General features: G+C 40.4%; 2 protein-coding genes across 2 annotated transcripts in view; one reads left to right on the forward strand and one right to left on the reverse strand.

The window, feature by feature from the left end:
• DHX32 (DEAH-box helicase 32 (putative)) overlaps positions 1–17,256 on the forward strand; it is a 43,564-nt gene extending 26,308 nt beyond the window's left edge. The window contains 9 exon segments of the mRNA XM_075072674.1: positions 724–792; positions 3,924–3,950; positions 13,182–13,229; positions 13,232–13,334; positions 13,336–13,389; positions 14,276–14,459; positions 16,592–16,596; positions 17,140–17,213; positions 17,216–17,256. Of these exon segments, the coding sequence (XP_074928775.1) occupies positions 724–792; positions 3,924–3,950; positions 13,182–13,229; positions 13,232–13,334; positions 13,336–13,389; positions 14,276–14,459; positions 16,592–16,596; positions 17,140–17,213; positions 17,216–17,256 (605 nt within the window).
• The window catches only part of BCCIP (BRCA2 and CDKN1A interacting protein), a 17,523-nt gene continuing 12,826 nt past the window's right edge, over positions 17,098–21,794 (reverse strand). Inside the window, exon 7 of the mRNA XM_032787082.2 lies at positions 17,098–17,883. Within this exon, the coding sequence (XP_032642973.1) occupies positions 17,713–17,883 (171 nt within the window). The 3' untranslated portion in view covers positions 17,098–17,712. The remainder of the gene's footprint in view (positions 17,884–21,794) is intronic.

Raw genomic sequence — 21,794 nt, forward strand, 5'->3', positions numbered from 1 at the left:
TATATATTATAGATGTATAGAAAGAGACCTTCTAAAAATGTTAAAATGTATTACGGGCATGCGAAACCTTAAATTAGAGTGAATAAATGAAGATTCGGCACACCACTTCTGAAAGGTTGCCGATTCCTGACTTAGAGCATTTTGTGTGAGGACACACACAATCGACTGTATAAAAACGATTTCTAAAAAAAGACTTCTATAAATTCGACCTAATTTTGTAGTGTAGATATACCCTCAGATTTATTTTAGCAGAGGACACAGAAATAACTATGGAAAATAAATTGTTTGAGACACTGTCAAGTCTCATCAAAGTGCTTGCAGGTCTCATTTTAAGACCAATGAGACAATAGTGTGTCAAGGAAAAGAATCTATAGCAAAGTATTTTATGAAAACACAACCAAACAAAATTTTAGTGCAAACCCGTTTGATGTTTGCAGAGTCTTCATTTATTGAATACTTATGTCTCTCTTTCACTTCAAAGATATGCAGTCCTACAATCAGGCTGCATTATAAGAGAGTCTGCTCTATCAATAATAGCCAAGAAGATAAGTGCAAGCAAATTCTGGGCACGTCTTTATCAGGTAGAATAATTGAAACAAAATTAAATAATAAAATTAATATATACAGTACTACAAAAAGCAAGAGAATTTTCTGAAATCTCTTCCAGGCAAACTCTTCTGCCTCTACCCTGGATAATTTACATACAAGGAATGTAAATGTCAGATAAAATACAGGACTCAAATCTAACTAGCATGGTTCTTTTTCTGAGGAGGATGGATTTAGCAGGCTTAGGCCACCAGCTTCATAAAGAGGCCAGATAACACCTTACATACCAGTTTTCCTTAGGTGTCTTATTACGTAGGCTATTATATTTTCCTTAAGATTAATTTTATTTTTCACTGTTATTCACAATGCTGATTTTAACAAATAGGAGTTCCCCATCTCTGCTACTGCAGATATAATTTTATGGAGCAATTTGCCTTTATAACACTTTCATTTATAAATAGTTGTCGTTGGTGAATTGCTTACTCCAAGAAAGAGAAAAAAATCTCAGCAAAAGACTGTGAACGACATGAACTCAAAATCAATATTCAAAAACATCCTATCTGAGATTCTTCAGTATTTGTACTACAGTAGGGCTGAGAGGCCCAACAAAGCTTGGGGCTCTCTTGTGCTAGGCACTGCACAAACATAGCAAGAGTCACTCCTTAGCCCCAAGAGTTTACAGTTTAAATAGACAAATATGGTTAATTAATGGGTACTTTTTCAGGTGATCAGTTTTGTCCTTATCTCTGTGATGCATGAGAGGACATTGCTTAGTACGACCTTCAATTCAAGTCAAACATTTATTTAAGGAAAATACTGTATAAAAAAATGACAAGGTTAAAAATGATCTCAAATCCATCCTCCAGCATTGAACAAAAGACTCCTGTTTCTTTTCTTTCCTTCAGTATTCCTGTCTTATATAGAATTACTCTCCTGTTTGAGAGTAGTAATAAATTCACCATAATATCAATAAAAAAGACAAGAGAAATAAAGCAGACAGCATCTGCCTGCACCAGTAGAGCTGCTACTTTCAACATTTATTTATTTCACCTCTTCTGGAGTTATATCTTTCTTGTACCTGTGAGGGTAACACAGAAGGAATTCTGTCTCTTTCATTTTAAAGAGAAGCAAGTCAGCAGCAGAGGAAAGAGCGTGGTAACAGTGCAGTGCTAACACTATTATATTTTCATGTCTGTCCTCTCATCATTTTCACAGCCAATCATTTTAGAAGTATAGGACCATACCCTCAAAATATTTTAATAGATTCCCATTGGTTCCCCTTTCAAAAACTGGGGCCTCCTCAGGTATTTTCTTCAAATGGACAAAATCAGTCCCTAGATGAGAGGGGTTTTTGCTATAGGCACAAGTTTTTAATGCCACCCATGCTATCCTGAAGTACCCAATATCTTCCCAGATACCAGAACAAATGGTCAACTCTCACTAGAACTGGACTGAGGTGAGGTAGTGTTTGGATTTTGACCCACATAAGGTTCAAAGCAGGATCTGCAGTTCAAGTTCAAAGCTGACAGCACTGCAATTTCATCACTTATTCTCAGGGGACTTAAGCAAATGGTGAAGATCTCAGCTAATTTCATGAGATTTTGCTAACTCACTACTGTAACATAATCTCTTGAAGGGAAGTCCTCACTGTGAGATGATCAACCTCATCCGTCTGTCAGAAGGCAAGTCACTCAACCTGCTCTACAATGTGCTTTTATGTTGCCTCTATAAGCAGTTCTTCTGTACTTAGCAGTGAACAAGGTAGTCCTTGACCACAGGTAATGTACTGCTGGCTGTTTTCCCCATTAGTTATACTGGAGTTTTTACTCTCTTAATGGATAGTAACTTGACCTCCATTGTGTTTTTAGAATTAGAAAATAAATAAGCTATTTACTTTATTACACAGATTTTAGTTTATTCCACTAACAGCTTGCTTCCTTCAACACCAAATTCCCAAACAGTCTGAACTCCTTAGTGCTCATTCTGGGCCTGATCAAAAGCCCACTCACACCAATAGGATCCTTTTGACAGCAATGGTCCTCCTGTACTATCTACTTCTGTGCTAATTTCTAAGCAAAAAGGGAAAAGATTTTGTCCCTTCTATACATTCAATTGCAATTCACTGGCCACACCTCTGCTCAGTGCTTATCCCACATAACAGTGTGTGACAGTTTCTCTATCATATCTCTCTTCCAGAGTCCACGGGCTGTCCCAATAAAGTGCAGAGAGGCTTTCAGTGATGCAGCACCCATGGCTTTATTTATACATACACAGTTCTCCCACCACCAGTGTTGAGCTATATACAAGGCCTATAGGGTTGGTTCCTTCTTTTCCTAGAGGCAGCCCACAACTAGGCATCTACCCTTTCCCTGCCTGGCTTTTCTTGTGGCTCCCAGCCCTTATGACTGCTGGCTTGTCAGGCCCACAGGTGGAGGCAATCCCCAGGCCAGGCATCAGGTCTGTTTCACCAGCCCCAATCTATTTCCCTTGATTGGAGCTGGCTGAGCAGGGGTAATTAGGTGCTTTTGCACCCTGCTACACAGTGGTTAATTCCCACTGTTGGGTGCTATTATGGGGAGCAGAAAGAATATGTCTGCTGATAGTGGATTAGGTCTCATGCATACAATAGCATCCCATTTCCCCCCTGTTAGATACCTGCCTGACAGAAGCAAGGCACATGGGTCAGCCAGGGACTCAGACAGGAGGAACTAGCACATTAACAAAAATGTGAAAAAGTGGGGCCAGTTTGGTGATAGATGAGAAGCATAAAGCTCCTGGGCTCTTGAGGGGAATCTTCTGACGCACAATCCAGAATACCTTGTTTGACAGAAGTAGTCACTGAGTATACTTAGCTTCCATCCCTCAGTTTAGGCACATTCCAGTAAAAAGAAAATTCTAGGATAAATAAATGCCTTGTATGAATGCAAAAGAAGTTATGCTTGTGCAGTAGGTGGAATTAGTAGAGTTATATTAGGGAAAATGCTCAGGACTGCTAGACCTAGTATAAAAGTAGCATTATAGAAATGGGGAGGGGTTCAAGGATGAATAAAATACTAGAGGGATTCTAGGATCTTCTGTTTAGGAACTGAGGGAAAAATTTGGTCTATGTTTATGGAAAGATAAACGATGAAGAGGGAATTTTGCTAATATGTACAAGATTGTAAAGTAAACAAAGACTAGGTGGTTCAAGGCTATTTGAGACACGGTCAGATACAACATAGCTACCGCCAGCTAAGAGAACATGAGTGTGTGAACTCAAGGTAGAGAAGAGCTTGAGGCATTTGGGGGTGGGGAAGCTATGAAAAATAAGTTAGGCAAGACTGTGGAACAAATGAAAACTGTGGAGTAAATGAAAGAAGAGATTTATAGATTCCCAGGCCACTGTGATCATGTAGCGTGACCTAGTATATAACACAGGCCATAGAACTTCCCCAAAATAATTCCCAGAGCATATTTTAGAAAAGAACATTCACTCTTGATTTAAAAATTGTCAGTGATGGAGAATCTACCACAACCCTTGGTAAATTTTTCTCTCAATATTAAAAATTAGCTCCAAATTGAATTTGTCTAGTTTCAATATCAAGCCATTTGATATTGTTGTTAGATCTTTCTCTGCTACATTAAATATTTGTTCCCTATGTAGGTACTTATAGACTGATCAAGTTACCTATAAACCTTTCCTTTGTTAAGATAAATGATTTGAGCTCTTTGAATCTTTCATTATAAAGGCAGGTTTTCTAATCCTTTAACCCAGGGGTAGGCAACCTATGGCACGGGTGCCGAAGGCGGTATGCAAGCTGATTTTCAGTGGCACTCACACTGTCCAGGTCCTGGCCACCAGTCCTGGGGGCTCTGCATTTTAATTTAATTTTAAATGAAGCTTCTTAAACATTTTAAAAGCCTTATTTTTTTTACATACAACAATAGTTTAGTTATATATTATAGACTTATAGAAAGAGAACTTATAAGAATGTTAAAATGTATTACTGGCACGCGAAACCTTAAATTAGAGTGAATAAATGAAGACTCGGCACGCCACTTCTGAAACATTGCCGATCCCTGTTTAACCATATTTATGGTGTGTCGGGTTGGATCACAGAAACCCCTGGGAGCGGCCACCCGATGTGCCAAGACTACTTCTACCCTTGCTTTCCCTGCCAGCTTGGGACCACAGTATCCTGTCTTGCTGAGCCAGACACTCCCATTTTCTCCAACAAAGACCCAGGGTCTGAATTACTTGCCCCAAAGCTGCAGGGTTACCTGAAAGCAGCTAACAGAAGTGTTCCTGTCTTTAACACTCAGATCTACCAAGGAACAGGTATTGTACATGTACTGCCGAAATTTTCAAAACATAGGAAGAAAGAACAGGACCCAGCATTGTGCAACTTAAATAGGTACTGTCAAATCTGATCCTCTAAATAGGCATCAATTCAAACTGGTGGACTGGAACTGAGAGACCTAGCTTTCATTCCCAGCTCTGATACTTATTTACTATGTAACCTCAGGCAAACCACTTAATCTATTTGTCTCAATTTTACCACCTATGAAACAGAAATAATCATACTTTTCTACTTCATAGGAAGGTTATGATTCTCAATCATTTAAGCCACGATGCTGCAAAGACTTATACATTTTAGGTATAAGTGATATACCTGAATACCACTTCAGGTGTTTAGGTGTGTAGGTTCACTTTAGGTATGTGAGCTAGTTCAGCTGAAGTCAATAAAGTTAAGCACATGCATAAATCTTTGTAAGACAGGGGGCATAGGGCTAGCTCAACAAAAGAACTTAAACACCTGACTGCCACCTTACGTGCAATATCTAGGCACCATTAAGATCCTCAAAACTCACACTCAGCTGCTGGCTGAAGTCCCCTAGGTGCCTAAAAATCTGCCTATGAGCATGTGCACAGCCACCTCAGTCTAGGCATCCAGGTGCCTATCTCAGGCCTAAGCCCTACTGGTATCCTCACACAATACATTCCCCCACCTGCAGGGCTCAATTTGGTAGGCATGCTCAGAGCATGTCTAAACCAATGTATAACAGCCACTGATTGAGGAGGTGCTGCCACTTCTCACTCCCTTCTAACTTTTAGCCAAGTGGTTAGAAGACTCACCCAGGAGACCCAGGTTCAGCTCCCCTCCCTGCTTTGGCTGATCTGGAGAAGGGATGTGCACTTTGGTCTTCCCCTGAAAGAGTGTCCTCACTGATGGGCTATGGGGTGTTCTGGGGAGCAGGCTTTCTCAATTTCTCTTGAAACAGTTCCATTGCATATAAATAAAATAAATATGCCTTGGCACAAAGGCATTAGAATGTGGGTCTCCTACCCTCCAGGTGCATGCCCTAATCACTGGACTATAGAGTCATTCTCATTCTATTTTTTTGTCTAATGAGTATTTATGCATTTATAAACAGTAGAACAGCTTCAATGGGAGAGATTGAACAAGACCTGCCCTATTAAACCCACAGCCCAGTGGTTACATCAAGCAGAGAGAGAACTAGAACCCAGGTCTCTCAGATCCTTGGGGAATGACAAACCACTGGACTAAAAGTTATAAATGAGGAGTGGAGCACCTACTCCTCCTCCATTTTGTGTGAGAAAAGACATAGGTGCTTAACTCCAGGAGAAGGTTTATGGCTCTGTATCCCAAGTGGAGATAGACACCTAACTGCCTTTGAGGGGAGGGGCGGGGCTTAGGCCACACCTGTCTCCTCAGCTTTTCACATAGACTAGCTTAGGCAGCTACCCATGGAGCATGCTGGCTTTTGTGGGTCCCATTCTTAGCTGCCTAACCTTCCCCATGCACTGTAAAAGGGAGACTAGGTACCTAACTAAGGAGCCTAAGTACCTTTGTGGATATCTAGCCTATAATGCTTGTGAAGCCCTTTGAAAACATCATTATTGAAATGCTAAGCATTATACATAATTACATTTTTAGGTTGCAATGTCCACCTACTTACTTACACATTTATTTTCCAAAACAACTGCTTCCTTGGTGTTTTTCCTTCAAAAATGATCTATGACCAAGTCAATATGAAGTAGCCAAATGTGCACAGGCAATGGAAGAAAAATATCTGCTAAGGAAACACTTTGTATTTTCAAACTTCAGGAGATTTAACAACAAGGAAACATATGTAAACAATTACCAAATTCTCGATTTCCCTTTTAAATTTGTTTTTGTGGAAGTAGCAGTTGAGTCACAAAGCCTTGCAAGTTCGCCTTTAGGATAGCAATAGAACTAGCCTTGGCAGGCAGTCCTGATAATGACATTTTTCTCATTGTTAAAAACCTTTTTTATAAAACAATGCAGATCCCTATTCTTTTAAAGAAAGCCTTTCAAATATAAGCATTTATGCCGCTCTTGTTTGCTTTATTTATGATGGGTTTGATTTAATAGGAACATACCATAAAGAATTCTCAAATGAACATTTGCCATTTTTACAATGGCTTTTTTATTGGCTGCATTTGTGCCTGAAAATGCAAACTAATATCTGAAAATCCCTTCCATTTTTTATTGTATTACTGTTCCTTCACCTGTCTAATCTGCATTTATTAACTTGCCCTTTCTAATATAATATTTTTTTCTGTTTTTGTTTTTGTAACACTGCTAGCAAAATCGTAAAGCCATTCCTGCTTCTAAACTTCATGGCAACTAACTCTGCGGCATAAAAATGCAAAGCACTTAAGACTATCCAAGGACTGAAATTGGCTGACAACCCGATGCTTATAAGGATGACAGCCATATATTTTGTACCTTATAATGCAAACTGCTTTTTTGATTTATAGAAATTAGATTTCCATGATTCCCTCGTAATTACTTTAAGTCTGAATAGCTATTCCTCTGCCCAATCGTTTTAATCTTGTGTCAGTATTTTCTGTCACTGACGCTTGTTCTCTTCCCTGTTCATCACCTATTACTTTTCATTTCATGGCTCAGTGGTAAAACTCAAACTTTTTTTCCTTATTATATATCCAATCTATTTTCTTCTCAGATGCTTTGACTTTCTCAAGGTCCCATCTATTATCATGTTAAATCTTGTATGCTCACTAATAAATGCTTCCAATTACTATAAATCCTTAATATTGTATAGGCGGGGACGTGAATTCTAATATTAAATACAAAACAGATCCAACATACTGATCTCTACATAAACACATAGCATCTGAGTGGAATAAAGTGGTTCATTTGCAAGAAAATGCTGTTCATGTTTTTAATTTAACTACAGGCACAACACTATGGCGAAGTTATGCATCACATTATTTCAGGGTGAGCCTTGTAAAAGGAAAAGTAAGGGGAATTAATAATCAAAGAAAACTTAAAAATAGACCTTTTTTTACTTGTTTTCTATTTTACTAATTGATTTTTCTTGACTCATTGCAGCCAGCTCCTGTCAGAGCAGAGTCCACTCTTAGTATGGATGTACTATATGAACCATCAATGTAAAAAAATAAAATTTTTCAGTTTCCTCCTTCTGGGTCAATAGTTGGATCAGAAGCAGTGCTGCAAGTGATTTCAAGTCATCTATCAGTGAAGATGTAAGTACAGACACACATTATGTATGTGTGCATTTATTTCTCATTAAGTGATTCATGGAAATTTGTATGCAAATTGGGAGCAGCCCTTGGACACCTGGAAAGTTGTCAGTACAGACACTGGTGTCTTGTAGTTTCCACCAGGGCCGGCTCCAGGCCACAGCACGCCAAGCACGTGCTTGGGGAGGCACGCCGCGGGGGACGCTCTGCCGGTTGCCGGGAGGGCAGCAGGCGGCTCCGGTGGACCTCCCGCAAGCATGCCTGTGGAGGGTCTGCTGGTCCAGCAGCTCCGGTGGAGGATCCGCAGGCATGCCTGCGAGAGGTCCACTGGAGCCGCGGGACCACTGGATCCCCCGCAGGGAAGCCTATGGGAGGTCCACCGGAGCCGCGGGACCGGCGAGCGGCAGAGCGCCCCCCGTGGCGTGCCGCTGTGCTTGAGGCGGCAAAAATTGCTAGAGCCGGCCCTGGTTTCCACAATGAGGAAAGAGGACCAAATCCTGATCCTGTTGAATTCGGTGGGATTTGCCATTGACTTCAGTGGGACCAAGATTTAGTCCGATATCCGAAAGACACAAAGGGGAGAATCAAAGGCTCTCAGGTTTGAAAGATGAGGATGCTGTTGTGATGATAATGGAACAATTGTGAAATTGAATGAGCTGGAAGTCAGAAAGACATATTGGCCCAGCCTAGATCTAAAATCCCCCCTTCGGTCTTCTTTTCTGAAGTCTAAACAGACTCAATTTTCTTAATCTTTCTTCATAGGTCAGGTTTTCTAAATCTTTTTTGTTGCTGTTCACTGAATTCTCTCCAATTCTTTCTTTAAGTGTGGCACCCAGAACATCAGCTGATGTATCACCAGTGCTGAGAAGAGTGGGGCAGTTACTGCCCATGTCGTATATATGAAACGCCTGTTTAAAAACACCCCAGAATATGAAGCTTCTTTGCAACTGCATCACATTGTTGTCTCATATTTAATCTGTGATGCACTATAACCCCAAGTGCATTTTCTGCAGTGCTGCTGCCCAGTCAGTTATTCCAGATTAGAGCATTTGATTTTTTCCTTTCTAAGTGTAGTACTTTGCACCTGCTGTTATTGAATTTCATCTTGTTGATTTCTGACCAACTGTCCAATTTGTGAAGGTAATTTTGCACTGTAATCCTGTCCTATACAATAATTCTGACCCTTTCCAGTTTGGTGTTATTTGCAAGTTTTATAAGCATAGTCTCCACTTCATTATCCAAATTATTAAAGAAAATACTCAATAGCACTAGATTCAGGACAGCCCCCTGCAGCACCCCACTAGATATCTGTTTCCAATCTGACAGTGAACCATTGATAACTATTCTTTGCACATGGTCTTTCAACCAGTTATGCACCCACCTTATAATAATTTCATCTAGACCACATTTCCCTAGTTTGCTTATGAGAATGTCATGTAGGACTGTGTCAAAGGCCTTATTAAAATCAAGATATATCATGTCTACAGTTTGCCCCCATCCACTAGGCCAGTAACCTTGTCAAAGAAGAAATTAGATAGCTTTCGAATGATTTGTTCTTGACAAATCCATGTTGGCTATTACTTATTATCCTATTATCCTCTGGGTGTTTACAAACTGATTATTTAATCATTTGTTCCAGTATCTTTCCTAGTATTGAAGTTACGCTGACTGGTCTATAATTCTCCAGATCCTCTTTGCTCTCCTTTTTAAAGATACGTACTATGTTTAAATCTGCAAACATTCTCGAGAGAAAACTGAGTTTCCTGCTGCTTGGCCAGTCTCTTTTGCATATTCCTTGTAGTCAAGGCAAAGTCGTTCCAAGTTAACAAATGCGTTGATTGTCCTGCAGCTGCTTCCAAATAGGGTGTGTGATATAGTCCCTGTCAGCAAATTGCTTATTTAATACACATTGAGGGTTAGAGTTATAGAGTTCATAAAAATCAATCAATTCTTAAGTTGTTCATAGACAGATTCCCCATATGGTCTGTGGTGCATAGAAAGAACTTTGTTCTAGCAGCACCTCTAACAACAAATGAGAAATAAAATGAGTTCACCCAGAAGAAAAGAGGCAGTGGAAGGTACCTGGTGCAGTGGAATCGTGGCAATTCCATTGCATTCAGGGAAGGTGGTTGCAGATGAAGTACATCCAAAGCCTATTTACTCATGCTTTGCTCAAGGATATTGAACTTCACCCTTACTAGGGAGATTCCCAGCTTTTCATTTTCGTTTACTGAATTTAAGTTCTTATTTGTCATCTTTAAGTCATGTTTACTGAGCATGTCACTTGAAGGGAGGATGGAACCACCATCTAATGTGATAAAAGTCTGAGTTACGACTTGATTTTTCACTAAGAAAAAATGTGGTTGAAAAGTCTTCTTATAGCCTGTTTATCAGGTTTTGAAAATGTAAGGGAAATGTACTCACCAGTACCTCCATTTGTTGACAGAGTAATTCCTGTTCTCTAGTCTTGTTGCAGTTATCAGAATAGCTAGTTATTTTGGCATCATCCACTGGAAGCAAAAAACACAATGTTGGTGGAAACACCTAGGGTGTACATATAGACTGACTCCACTTCCCACCCAGTTAGGTAGTTTGGAAGCAGAAACCCATGAGAACAAAGTTAAGGAGAAGAGGGTCACTTGAACTCTTTACATCTAGACTGGATGTGTTTCTAAGAGATACACTATCGCTCAAATAGCAGTTATAGGCTTGATGCAGGAGACACTGGGTAAGGTTCAATGGCCTGTGCCATGCAGGAAATCAGACTAGATGATCATAATGGTTCCCTTTTCATCTTAAAATCTATGGAACTATGAGAGGGATACATGATGGGAAAAGAGAAAGGTCTCTGACAAACTCCTTTACCAGTGAAATGATCATAATTTACTCCCCTCCAGGTAGAATTAACAGAACAGCTAGTGCAAATAATATCATAAGTCAGAAGGTGATCTTACTTGAGAGATAGATTGGAGTACCTTATGTCCAAGGGTGGCTCTAGCTTTTTTGCCGCCTCATGCACGGCAGTCAGGCAGCCTTTGGCGGCTTGCCTGCGGGAGGTCCGCTGGTCCCACAGCTTCGGCATACCCGCCGCTGAATTGCCACCGAATCTGTGGGACTGGCAGACCTCCTGTAGGCAAGCCACTGAAGGCTGCCTGACTGCCGCCCTGGCAGGGACCGCCAGGGTGCCCCCCGCGGCTTGCTGCCCCAGGCACATGCTTGGAGTGCTGGTGCCTGGAGCCACTGCTGCTTATGTCTAAAATCTGGCTCTGCATTTGAAGGTTCAAAATCTGGCTCTGGGTTTGAAGTCTACTTAGAAGTGTTTAATGAAGGTTTAATGAACCAGGGGAGGCCATTTTGCATCTCTGACAATCTTGAGGGTGATAGTCTCAGCTATCTCCATCCTTGAAATAGAAAGACATCTTGCTGAGTATGCTTTTGCTGGCAGTGATGGGGTCCTATCCTCCTATCAATAAATCATGTTATGAAAGGATTTTAGTGAGCCACTATTGGAGACCATACACCCTGGCAATTCTTTCTTCAGACCATGTGAGTATTTAGGTGAAAATGCATGTGATCATTTCAGCCTTAAAATCCAATGTTAAATACACACACAAACATAGACCTCCCAAATGACTGCTCATGGCAGGAACTCTGCTTACTCTCTTCTAATCCCTGGGGTGAGGAAACTGCCATTCTAATCTCCATCCCCCTCATCTACCATAGTTCTGACTCTCTACCTATCCAACAGGCCCTTCGCCTCAGTCTCCTCCACTCCCCTCTCCCTTTCTTCTCACTCAGTTCCTATCCCAGCACATGTCACTCCTGCTACCCATGGTCTCCTGTCATATTCTCCCTCCTTTTCCCCGTTTTCTGTATCCTACATCCCTCTGTCCCTCTAGTCATTCTCCCTAGCCTACACATATCTTGTCCCTACACATTTCCCTGTTCCCACACTGTCTCCTGCCTAGGTCACACACAATAAATAGGGGATGGCTATCTTGAAAACCATGGGAGTCAGTGACTATCTTTACTAGAAACAGCTTCACTCCCACCTGCAAAGGCTATAGGGAGATGTCAGCTATCTGTGGTGAGAGCAGCCTGTGCCTTCAGTTCTGTGGAAACAATAGAGAAGGGCAGGCATTTTTGGTGAGCACAAGGAGATCCTCCTCATCTTTCTTTTGATACTTGAGCAGTTATTAAAAAAACAAATACAATCACAGGGTTCACAAAAATTACTGGGAAAGTTGGCAGCTCTGTAAGAGCTTGCCCTTGGCTTTCCTCTTTGTTGGCTTCTCCCTGTATTCAATCCTCTTCTTGGAATCATCCCAATATCTTTTGTCCACTTCCACTGAAAAGGAAGCAAGCAAAAAGAAACAGTTGGAGTCAGAAGGCTATGGGCTATGCTCCACGCTTCCAGGAGAGGAGGCAAAGAATTCTGACTGGAGTCAACCTATATTATAATCCTGGGGCATTCACAAATTCTTGTCTTCTGGAAGCTGCTCTGATACTTTCAGCAAGAAGGGAAAAACAGGAGGCCATCAGCACAGTCAGTGTTTGCACCATCTATAGGTACAAACTATTTTTAACCCCTTATTTTGTGTATAAAGCTTCTCCAGTTTCCTGCCCCTGGAGAACTAAGCATGTTTTGGAGCCAAGATCTACGCAGAATAATCTGCCGTAAATTCTACCATTGATTTGCTTGGGTAGGTCAATTTCAAAAATAATTCATAGTTCCTCAACATATCCTTTCTTTCTCTTTGCTAAAAGCTACAAACTCCTCAGGTACAAAAAGCATCAGCAATACCTAAGCTTGCTGTTGCTGTGCAAAAAATGTCTGTTGAATAGCTTTGGAACTTTAGACCTAAGAAGAAAAGGGGAAATATTTGCAATATCAATTTGTGTATTTAGCTGCAAAGGATCTGGTACCCTTCCATTCATTCCTCTTGTGATAGCTTCCTTTACTCACTTTCAGATATCTGACTCCACTTTTACATAAGGGAGTATATAACTGAACTATTGTGATAGGATGTGAATGTCATACATTCATTTAAACGTATCCATGTATTTTTAACACATTTAACATTTGTTCCCCCTTTTCTAGCTCCTGAAAATCTGATGCAGGGTTTAGAAGATCTTGATTATCTGGCACCAAGGATAATGATGGAAACCTTTTTGAATTTGGAATAATTAGGTCAGAGTTTCCTCAGGATCCACAGCTGTCAAAGTCCATTTTAGCTTCATGTGAATTTGACTGTAATGCTCACCATTGCTGCTATGGTAACAGGAATTCCTAAATAATGTTTTAGTGCGCGGCATTTGAGCCCCCAGTCCAAGCACATCCAGGCTCATTTTAAAGTCTAATATTGTCATACAGGGCCCAGAATCCACAATTTAGCTATCAAGAGGCTCTTCAAATTCTTGTCTACCCAAAGCGAAGATCTCTACACCCCAGTCTGTTTTTATTCTGAGTATGCAATGAAACTCAAGTTCTGCATGAATTTCAATGAAGTAATGAAAATCATTGAATTCTATGCTCCAAACACACCATTGATTTCCAACTTTTTATCAGAAAGTTCATTTTGAGGAGAGAGATTTTGTGATCTCATTATATTCACCTGTATTTTGCAGAGACCATATTAGGGAGAAGTTCTTGTGAAAATTATTGGACTATTAACTGACTAGAAATTCTTTTGTCAACTTATTTCACCCTTTGGAGGACAAAATACTTTAATTTATAAATTCCATCACATCACTTTATAGAACAATTAGGCTGGTGTTCATTCCATGCCATTCTAATGGATCAACAGTGGGCCCTACTTTTGAACACATAAGATCTGGAAACAGAGTATTTGCAATTGAGGGCTGCTAACTCTAGAATTGGCTTTTATTGTTGGCTTGATAGAGCCTACTGTTGACCCATAACAGCATAATGGAATGTATAACTATTCTATTAAATGTTACCCTGCAGGGGGTATTGTGGGATGTATAGGCTATTTATTTTGATGTTTCTGCTGGTGTGGTTTTTAATACTCTATGTGCACTTCTGATGTTATATTCAATACTTTAAATAGATGTGAAGATTCAAGCATGTACCCATTCCATCATTAGTTTTAACACCAAAAAACACTCCCCAGCCTAATAGCACAGTACCATGTTGGCTTAACTTCACCCTGCCCGCACACACTTTTCTAAAAGCATCTAACATCCATCCCTTGGAACAGAGGAGGATACTCTTACTTGCTGGCAAAAAATCTTCCACGCCACAGGAGATCACTATACTCTTATGAACATCTACAAGGCTTACAAAGGTACCAGCACAAACTCCACAAGCCAATGTAAATGTGTACACCACACAAAAAAAAACCCTACCAAATTCACGGTCCACGTCCATCAAAAATCATAAATTTCATGAAATTTCAGTGTTGTAATTGTAGGGGTCCTGACCCAAAAAGGAGTTGTGGGAGCAGTCACAAGGTTATTGTAGGAAGAAGGTACTGCTGTCCTTACTTCTGCGCTGCTGCTGACGGCAGCGTTACCTTCAGAGCTGGGCAGCTGGAGAGCTGCACTGCTGGCCGGGAGTCCAGCTCTGAAGACAGGAGCCCTGCCAGCAGCAGTGCAGAAGTAAGGATGACATGATATGGTATTGCCACCCTTATTTCTGCCCTGCTGTATGCAGAGCTGGGCTCTGTCAGCAGCCGCTGCTCTCCAGCTGCTCAGCTGTAAAGGCAGCGCAGAAGTAAGGGTGGCAATACTGCAATGCCCCTAAAAGAAACTTGTGACACCCCTCCCCCCCCCCCCCCNCCCCCCCCCCCCCCCCGCAACTCCCTTTTGGGTCAGGAACCCCATTTGAGAAACGCTGGTCTCCCTATGAAATCTGTATAGTATAGGGTAAAAGATTACAAAAAAACAGATTTCTTGAGGGAAGACCAGATTTCACAGTCCGTGACATGTTTTTCATGGCCATGAATTTGGCAGGGCTATATACTTATATCCCCCTTGAAAACATTCATTCTTCTCTGACCTCTCTGGTCTTCCTGTCAGCATGGCATTGCTTTCCAGCAAGAAATGACTCCTTCACTCACTCTACTTCTCAAGACTACCTCTTAACTCTCCCTAATGCATGGTAGCCAGCCCCATTTCCAAACTATGCCCATCTGCAGCCATACCACTCCCTAATCACCAAATCAACTGCCGGGACTCTGACCTCTACCTTTCTTGAGCTGGATCCTTGAAGGATGGCAGAACACATGCATGTAGAGGGGAAGTGTTCAGTTATGAAAGTGTTCTACCAAGTAGATGGTACTCTACCTTTACGCCTGCCACACTGGGCATTAACTACATACAATGCACATGAAGAGTTGAGGCAGAATACATTGACAGTAGTGCAAGAAAGTTAGGATCTGGACAATGGTCTACAATTATTTCTGACAGTAGCTTTCCTAGTATGCACTAGATCCTGTCCAGCTATACAGTACTGGCAAACCAACCCCTACCACGCTGAGTTCATGATCTAAAAAGCCAAACAATAAACAAAGGACTGGATGAAAGACCAAATAGTCAACTGGTATTTATAGAAGGGGGAAAATGTTAACTTGAAAAGGCCCTTGACCTAGCCATATTACTTGGGTAGTTTCATTCAAGGATTTATGATAGAAATGGGTTTTCAGGAGGAGGAGAAAGGATCTCACCTTAGGAAGTTTCAGTTTGCTTTTGTTCTGATGCACAGGGGAGGAAGGACCAGACTCTATAGCCTGGTGGTTAAGTCACTGGTCTGGAGATGCAGGTTCAAAGTTCCTGATCTGCATTATTTGGAGCACAGACTGGAACCTGGGTCTCCCACATCCCAGCCACCTAACCACCAGATTACAAGAGATAGTCAACTCCCACTCTCTTGTTCTGACCCAAGAATCCATCCTGGACCTTAGGAACCTTCCTGACTAAAAACTCGTCAAAACGCAAGTTTCCAAAACATTTTGGTTCTGATAAAATAACATTTTTCAACAAAAGAAACTTTATTCAGAAATATTTCTGCCAGTTCTCCTCATGGTTTTGTTTGAGAGGGGGTCCAAGCATAACCAATGCCTCTATTGGTGGTGTGAAAGTGTGACGATGATCATGAAAGCAGAGGACAAACTAGATGTATAAGTACATGTAGTGGGACAAGACTGGCATGGTGAGGAGCTATTTTCACACATTTCATAATCTGTATAGGAACATATGTGAAAGTGCTTGGAATTTTCAGCTTTCGCTGGGCCCGGTTCTATTTTCTTTATATTTACTGGTCTATGCTGTGTCTTTGCATAACACTGTATGGTATATTGTATGTATACCAACCTTTTATTAAGTTTTTCACTAAAAAAAAAATACAGGAAGTCAGACTGTACATTCCCTACATCAGAGTGTACCACACTGCACCTTCCTGTACGTCTCAAAGTCTGTCATGGTAATTGTACTCAATCCATTTAAAAAAGAATCTCCCTAAAATGATTAAACATGCATTTCTAAAAACAGAAAATGTACTTTAGCATTAAAACCAAAGAGCTAAAGTAGCAAGATTCCTCTATTACAATAATTTGAAAAAGTTAACCAGTTTTTCCCCCCAAAAATGACACTTCCAGCAAATGCTTTTTTTATATGCCTATGCAACTGAGTCATCCCATACAACTGCCAGGAAAGTTTCCCTCTGATTTCTCCCTCCTAGGGCTCTACAGAATGCACCCTTCTTTCTGTATTTTGTTGGGCATGCTGTGCACTCAAATACAGAAAAACTCCATAATTAATATTTAATGTGATTTGTAGCACTGGGAACTGAACCCAATCACTCCAAGTGCAGGCTGAGCATGTTAATTTGCAAGTCTGCTTCAAGCATAAACATACAGCTTTATTTTGGTGGCAGTATTTCTTTTTGAACTAAACCTAATACCAATTGTTGATGCATTAAATATGCAGTTGCACATCACTGGCTCCAAGCACTTTTTTGCACAAACCATGAGATGTATATATAAAAGCATGTAAAGTTTCATCTTTTAAAAAATATATTTTATTCCATTTCTCAACAGATTTGTGGAATTGGTACCTCAATAATATTTTAGCAATCTGCCTCCTAGTGAAAGCAGGAAGATTCTGCAGGAAGTAATCATTTATCGCCTGTTTCACCAATGAAAGAGGAACACTAAATAAAACAGTAAGACAAAGAATATGAAAAATATCCCCAAACTCCTGCTGAACAAAGATTAATTATTCAATGACTTTTGTATCCAACTACTTTCAACCAAATGGAACCAGTATGTGCAATATGTCCCCAGATTAATCCATTCAATGTTTTTTCAACTTGAAATACACAAGTATTTAACAGGAAAGAGAAGAAAAATTAACTTCTTTAGAAGTCTTAGGGATGTAGGGTTTTTTTAATTGCATTCTTAATGGTGACTCCAAAGTCTACCAGGATATAGTATTTTATAGTAACAGTATGACTGACATTGTTAGTTGTACAACCTACACGTTTCACTAGTATACAAAGGTGATTCCTGAGGAACATAACACTGACGACATTATAAAACTTTTGGGAAGCTATTCAAAAGGCATATAGTTTTGCATGGTTGCTTTATAAAAACATTATCCAAGGAAACTGTCTAGACTGAGAGATATTCTTTCAGTTTATCCATGATTGCATTCATCCTATCAGATGGAATCAACATAACAGTTCGCAAAGGTTTCATTGGTACATCATCAAAGGACCATCTGCCTCCCAAACATGTGTCACTCTCCTCTTGCACAGAATAGCTGAACTTCAGAAGGGCTTTCTAAAACAGAAATAAATAAATCTTGATTTTAGTAAGGCTTTTGACACAGTCCCACATGACATTCTCAAATAAACTGGGAAAATGTGGTTTAGATGAAACTACTATATGGTGAGTGCACAACTGGTTGAAAGCCCATACTTAAAGAGTAGTTATCAATGGTTCACTGTCAAACTGGGAGGACTTATCAAGTGGGGTCCCACAGGGGTCGCTCCTGGGTCTGGTACTATTCAATATTTTCATTAATGGCTTAGATAATGGAGGGAAGCGTATGCTTACAAAATTTGTAGACGATGCAAAGCTGGGAAGGGTTGCAAGCACTTTGGAGGACAGGATTAGAATTGAAACCAAGTTTAACAAAATTACAGAATTGGTCTGAAGTCAACAAGATGAAATTCAATTAAGGTAAGAACAAAGTATTTCACTTAGGAAGGAAAAATCAAATACACAAACACAAAATAGGGAATAACTGGCTAGGTGATAGTACTGCTGAAAAGGATCTGAAGATTACAGTATATCACAAATTGAATATAAATCAACAGTGTGATGCAGTTGTGAAAGGCTAATATTTTGAGGTGTATTAACAGGAATATCGTATGTAGGACAAGGGACTCTTCTCAGTGGTGAGGCCTCAGTTGGAGTACTGTCTAATTCTGGACACCACACTTTAGTAAATATGTGGATAAACTAGAGAGAGTCCAGAGGAGAGCAACAGAAATGATAGAAGGTTTAGAAAACCTGATCTGGGGTAAAGGTTAAAAAAACTGGGCATATTTAAAGTCGAGAAAAGAAAACTGAGGTAAGACCAAATGTTCAAATATGTTAAAGGCTGTTACAAAAAGGACACTGATCAATTGTTTTCCATGTCCACTGGAGGCAGGACAAGAAGTAATGGGCTTAATTTGCAACAAGGGAGATTTAGTTCAGATATTAGGAAAAACTTTCTAACTCTAAGGGTAGTTTATGCTCTGGAATATGCTACCAGGGAGGTTGTGGAATCCCCATCACTTGGTCCTGCCTCAGCATAAGGGAAAGAACTTGCTGACCTCTCAAGGTTCCTTCAGCCCAACTTTTCTATGATTCTATAAATTATGTTACAAAAATTAGTTTTAAAGCTACTATGCATATCATTTTAAGTGAAGTAAAAAAAGAAAGTTCTGTTTTATGGGAGTGCAAGCTAAACAGAAAAAATCCCTACGAAAAATCCAGTGAAAACTAAAATAGAATATTCAGTATCCTGCTTCACAAGCCACCACTTAGCATTTCATATCATACACTCAAAACAAACAGAATTCATTGTGTAATGTGCATTATCGTTAATGTACGGGACAAATGAAACGTAAGAAGAACGACTCCTCCGTCTTCCAGTCACTAGCTGTGGATGGCCTTGGACAAGTTACTTAGGTGTTACAATCAGGTATTACAGCCAGGCTCTTAAGCGGTACTGTGGCAGGGAGTGGGGATTTCCGGCCAGCAACGGGAAGGTCATGTTGAATCTCTTGCCAAGAATACTACCCACTGCTTGCTAGTGAACCCCTAACTCTCTAAAGCCAGGAAGCAGCAGACCTGGGGCATGGGGGAAGAAGTTGACTCATAGCAAGAGCTGAAGCAGGGCAAGAGGAGCTGTCATGCATCCCAGAGAGGCTCTGTATGGCGACGCAGGGCCAATGGTGCAAGGATGTCAGCTTGATACAGTTTGGGAGTGGGGGAAGGCGCAGTGCGTGGAGGGACTGTAGCAATTATACTCTTCTCCAATCATTGCTAAAGGATCACTTCAATCACAGACTTACAAGTTCAAAGGTTAACATCTTTGTGACCCAATTAACCCATCTGTAAAAAAAGATGCAGTAGTTCCCTTCCTCACAGTGGCATTAGGAATCTTAATGTTAAATTCCTAGATACCAATGTGAGAGGCACTAAATAAAAACCTTACATACAACTTACACAGAATCTTCATAGAGCCTAGAGAAATCCTTGGAACTGTGTTATTTAGAGAGGACACTTTTTCCAAATACTGTAAATAGTTTTTCATAATGTTTCTATTTATATTTCTTGATTCAATTTGTATGTTGCAGAGTAGTGTCCTTTTACTACCCCTCCCACATCAAATATTTGAAGTTTCAGGGAGAAAATGCAGCCTTAATTCCCCCCTCCCCAGATCTCTCACAAATTAGAGAAGTATTATCCTAAACCAGTAAGGGGGAAAACAATCTAGCCTCCTTCCATTGCTTCCTACATATTTGCTATATAACATGTGTCTCAAGAATGTAAATTTCCACTGAGGGAGAGCCATATAACTAACCCAGAGATGTTGTTCAAGAATGAACAGTTTGAAGAATGGGGGCCTAAACGTTTAATCGATTCTAAGTTTGGGTACACTTGAAGCTTTTCTTCCACTCCCTCAATTACATTTTAAGGACTACAGTGTAGCACAGTGAGTTGATGAGTGGGGGTTGGCTCCTCCATACTTATTCAATCATCAGCTGCTCATTATACTTAACAGTAGTTTGTAGCAATCTAATTAACATTATATGTGATCAGGGAAGGATACATACTCAGACTATTTATTTTCTGCATATACATTACTAAATACATCTAAGCTAATGTAACTTCCCTGATCTTACTTAAAATGACACTTGTATAACAAATGCCAGAAAGACTGATTTACAAGAAAATAGTGTGACCAGATTGAGACCTTCAAACAAGTTCAAAACAATTATAATTTGGAACAAAAACAACTACTAAGTCTCGAAAAAAATGTAATTTCAAATGACAGAACATTTAGGAATACAAAAAGGCCTTTCAGAATATAAGAGAATATAAGAGAGTTTTTAAGCAATCGGTAAACTCGGGGGTTGTACCGTACGACTGGAGAATTGCTAACGTAGTTCCTATTTTTAAGAAAGGGAATAAAAGTGATCCGGGTAATTATAGGCCTGTTAGCTTGACGTCTGTAGTGTGTAAGGTCTTGGAAAAAATTTTAAGGGAGAAAGTAGTTAAGAGGTATTTCCAGCAGGAGAGAGGTGTTAGCTCCGTGATCATACGGCGCGTGGTGAGCCCCCCCTGGATATTGTGTGCAATTTCTTGGATGATCCCATGTTTAAAGAGGGATGATTCAAACTGACAGGTTCACGAAGGGCTACTAGGATGATCCGAGAAATGCAACACTGCTGGCTTAGTGAAGGACGACTCAAGACTTGGTTGTTTTAGCCTGGCCAAACAGGAGAGGCTCGTGGGATATGTTCGCGCTATAATAAATATCATCAGGGGGATTAACGTTATGGTTAAGAGGAAGGAATTATTATAAAGCTTTAAGTACTAATGTAGCTTGATGACGAATGTGGTCTAAACTGGATATTAGGAAGTTTAGACTTGAAATTAGAGCGAAGGTTTCTAAACCATTAGGGAGTGACAGTATCTCTGGAATCAGCCTCCGACGGAAGTGTGGCGGCAAATAGACTATCTGTGCTATTACAAGTTATTAAGCTTGATCAAGGCTATATGGAGACGGGGATTTATGGATGAGGAGTAAGTTATTTGCATGATTTGCATTATAGTCAGGGATAACCAAGTAAGCTAAGCTCTCAAATGGTGCTGTAGAGGGATGTTGGATGGGGATGTAACATGTGGTGTTATCTGCAGAGATTTTCTTGGGTTAGCTATGAGTGAGTCCACTTGCCCCACAATGCTCAGGGTTTTAGCTGACGCCATATTTGGGGTCGGAAGGAGAATGTTTTCCTCCAGGGCGGAATTGGCAGAGGCCCTGAGGTTTTTAGCCTTCCTCTGCAGCATCGGGCATGGGTCGCTTGCTGGTGGATCTCTGCAGCTTGAGGCTTTCAATCACAATTTGAGGATTTCAATAACTCAGTCATGTTTAGGGTGTTGTTATAAATGATGTATGCGGTAGTTTATGT

This window comes from Chelonoidis abingdonii, chromosome 15 (assembly GCF_003597395.2).
Source record: "Chelonoidis abingdonii isolate Lonesome George chromosome 15, CheloAbing_2.0, whole genome shotgun sequence".
NCBI classification, from domain to species: Eukaryota; Metazoa; Chordata; order Testudines; family Testudinidae; genus Chelonoidis; species Chelonoidis abingdonii.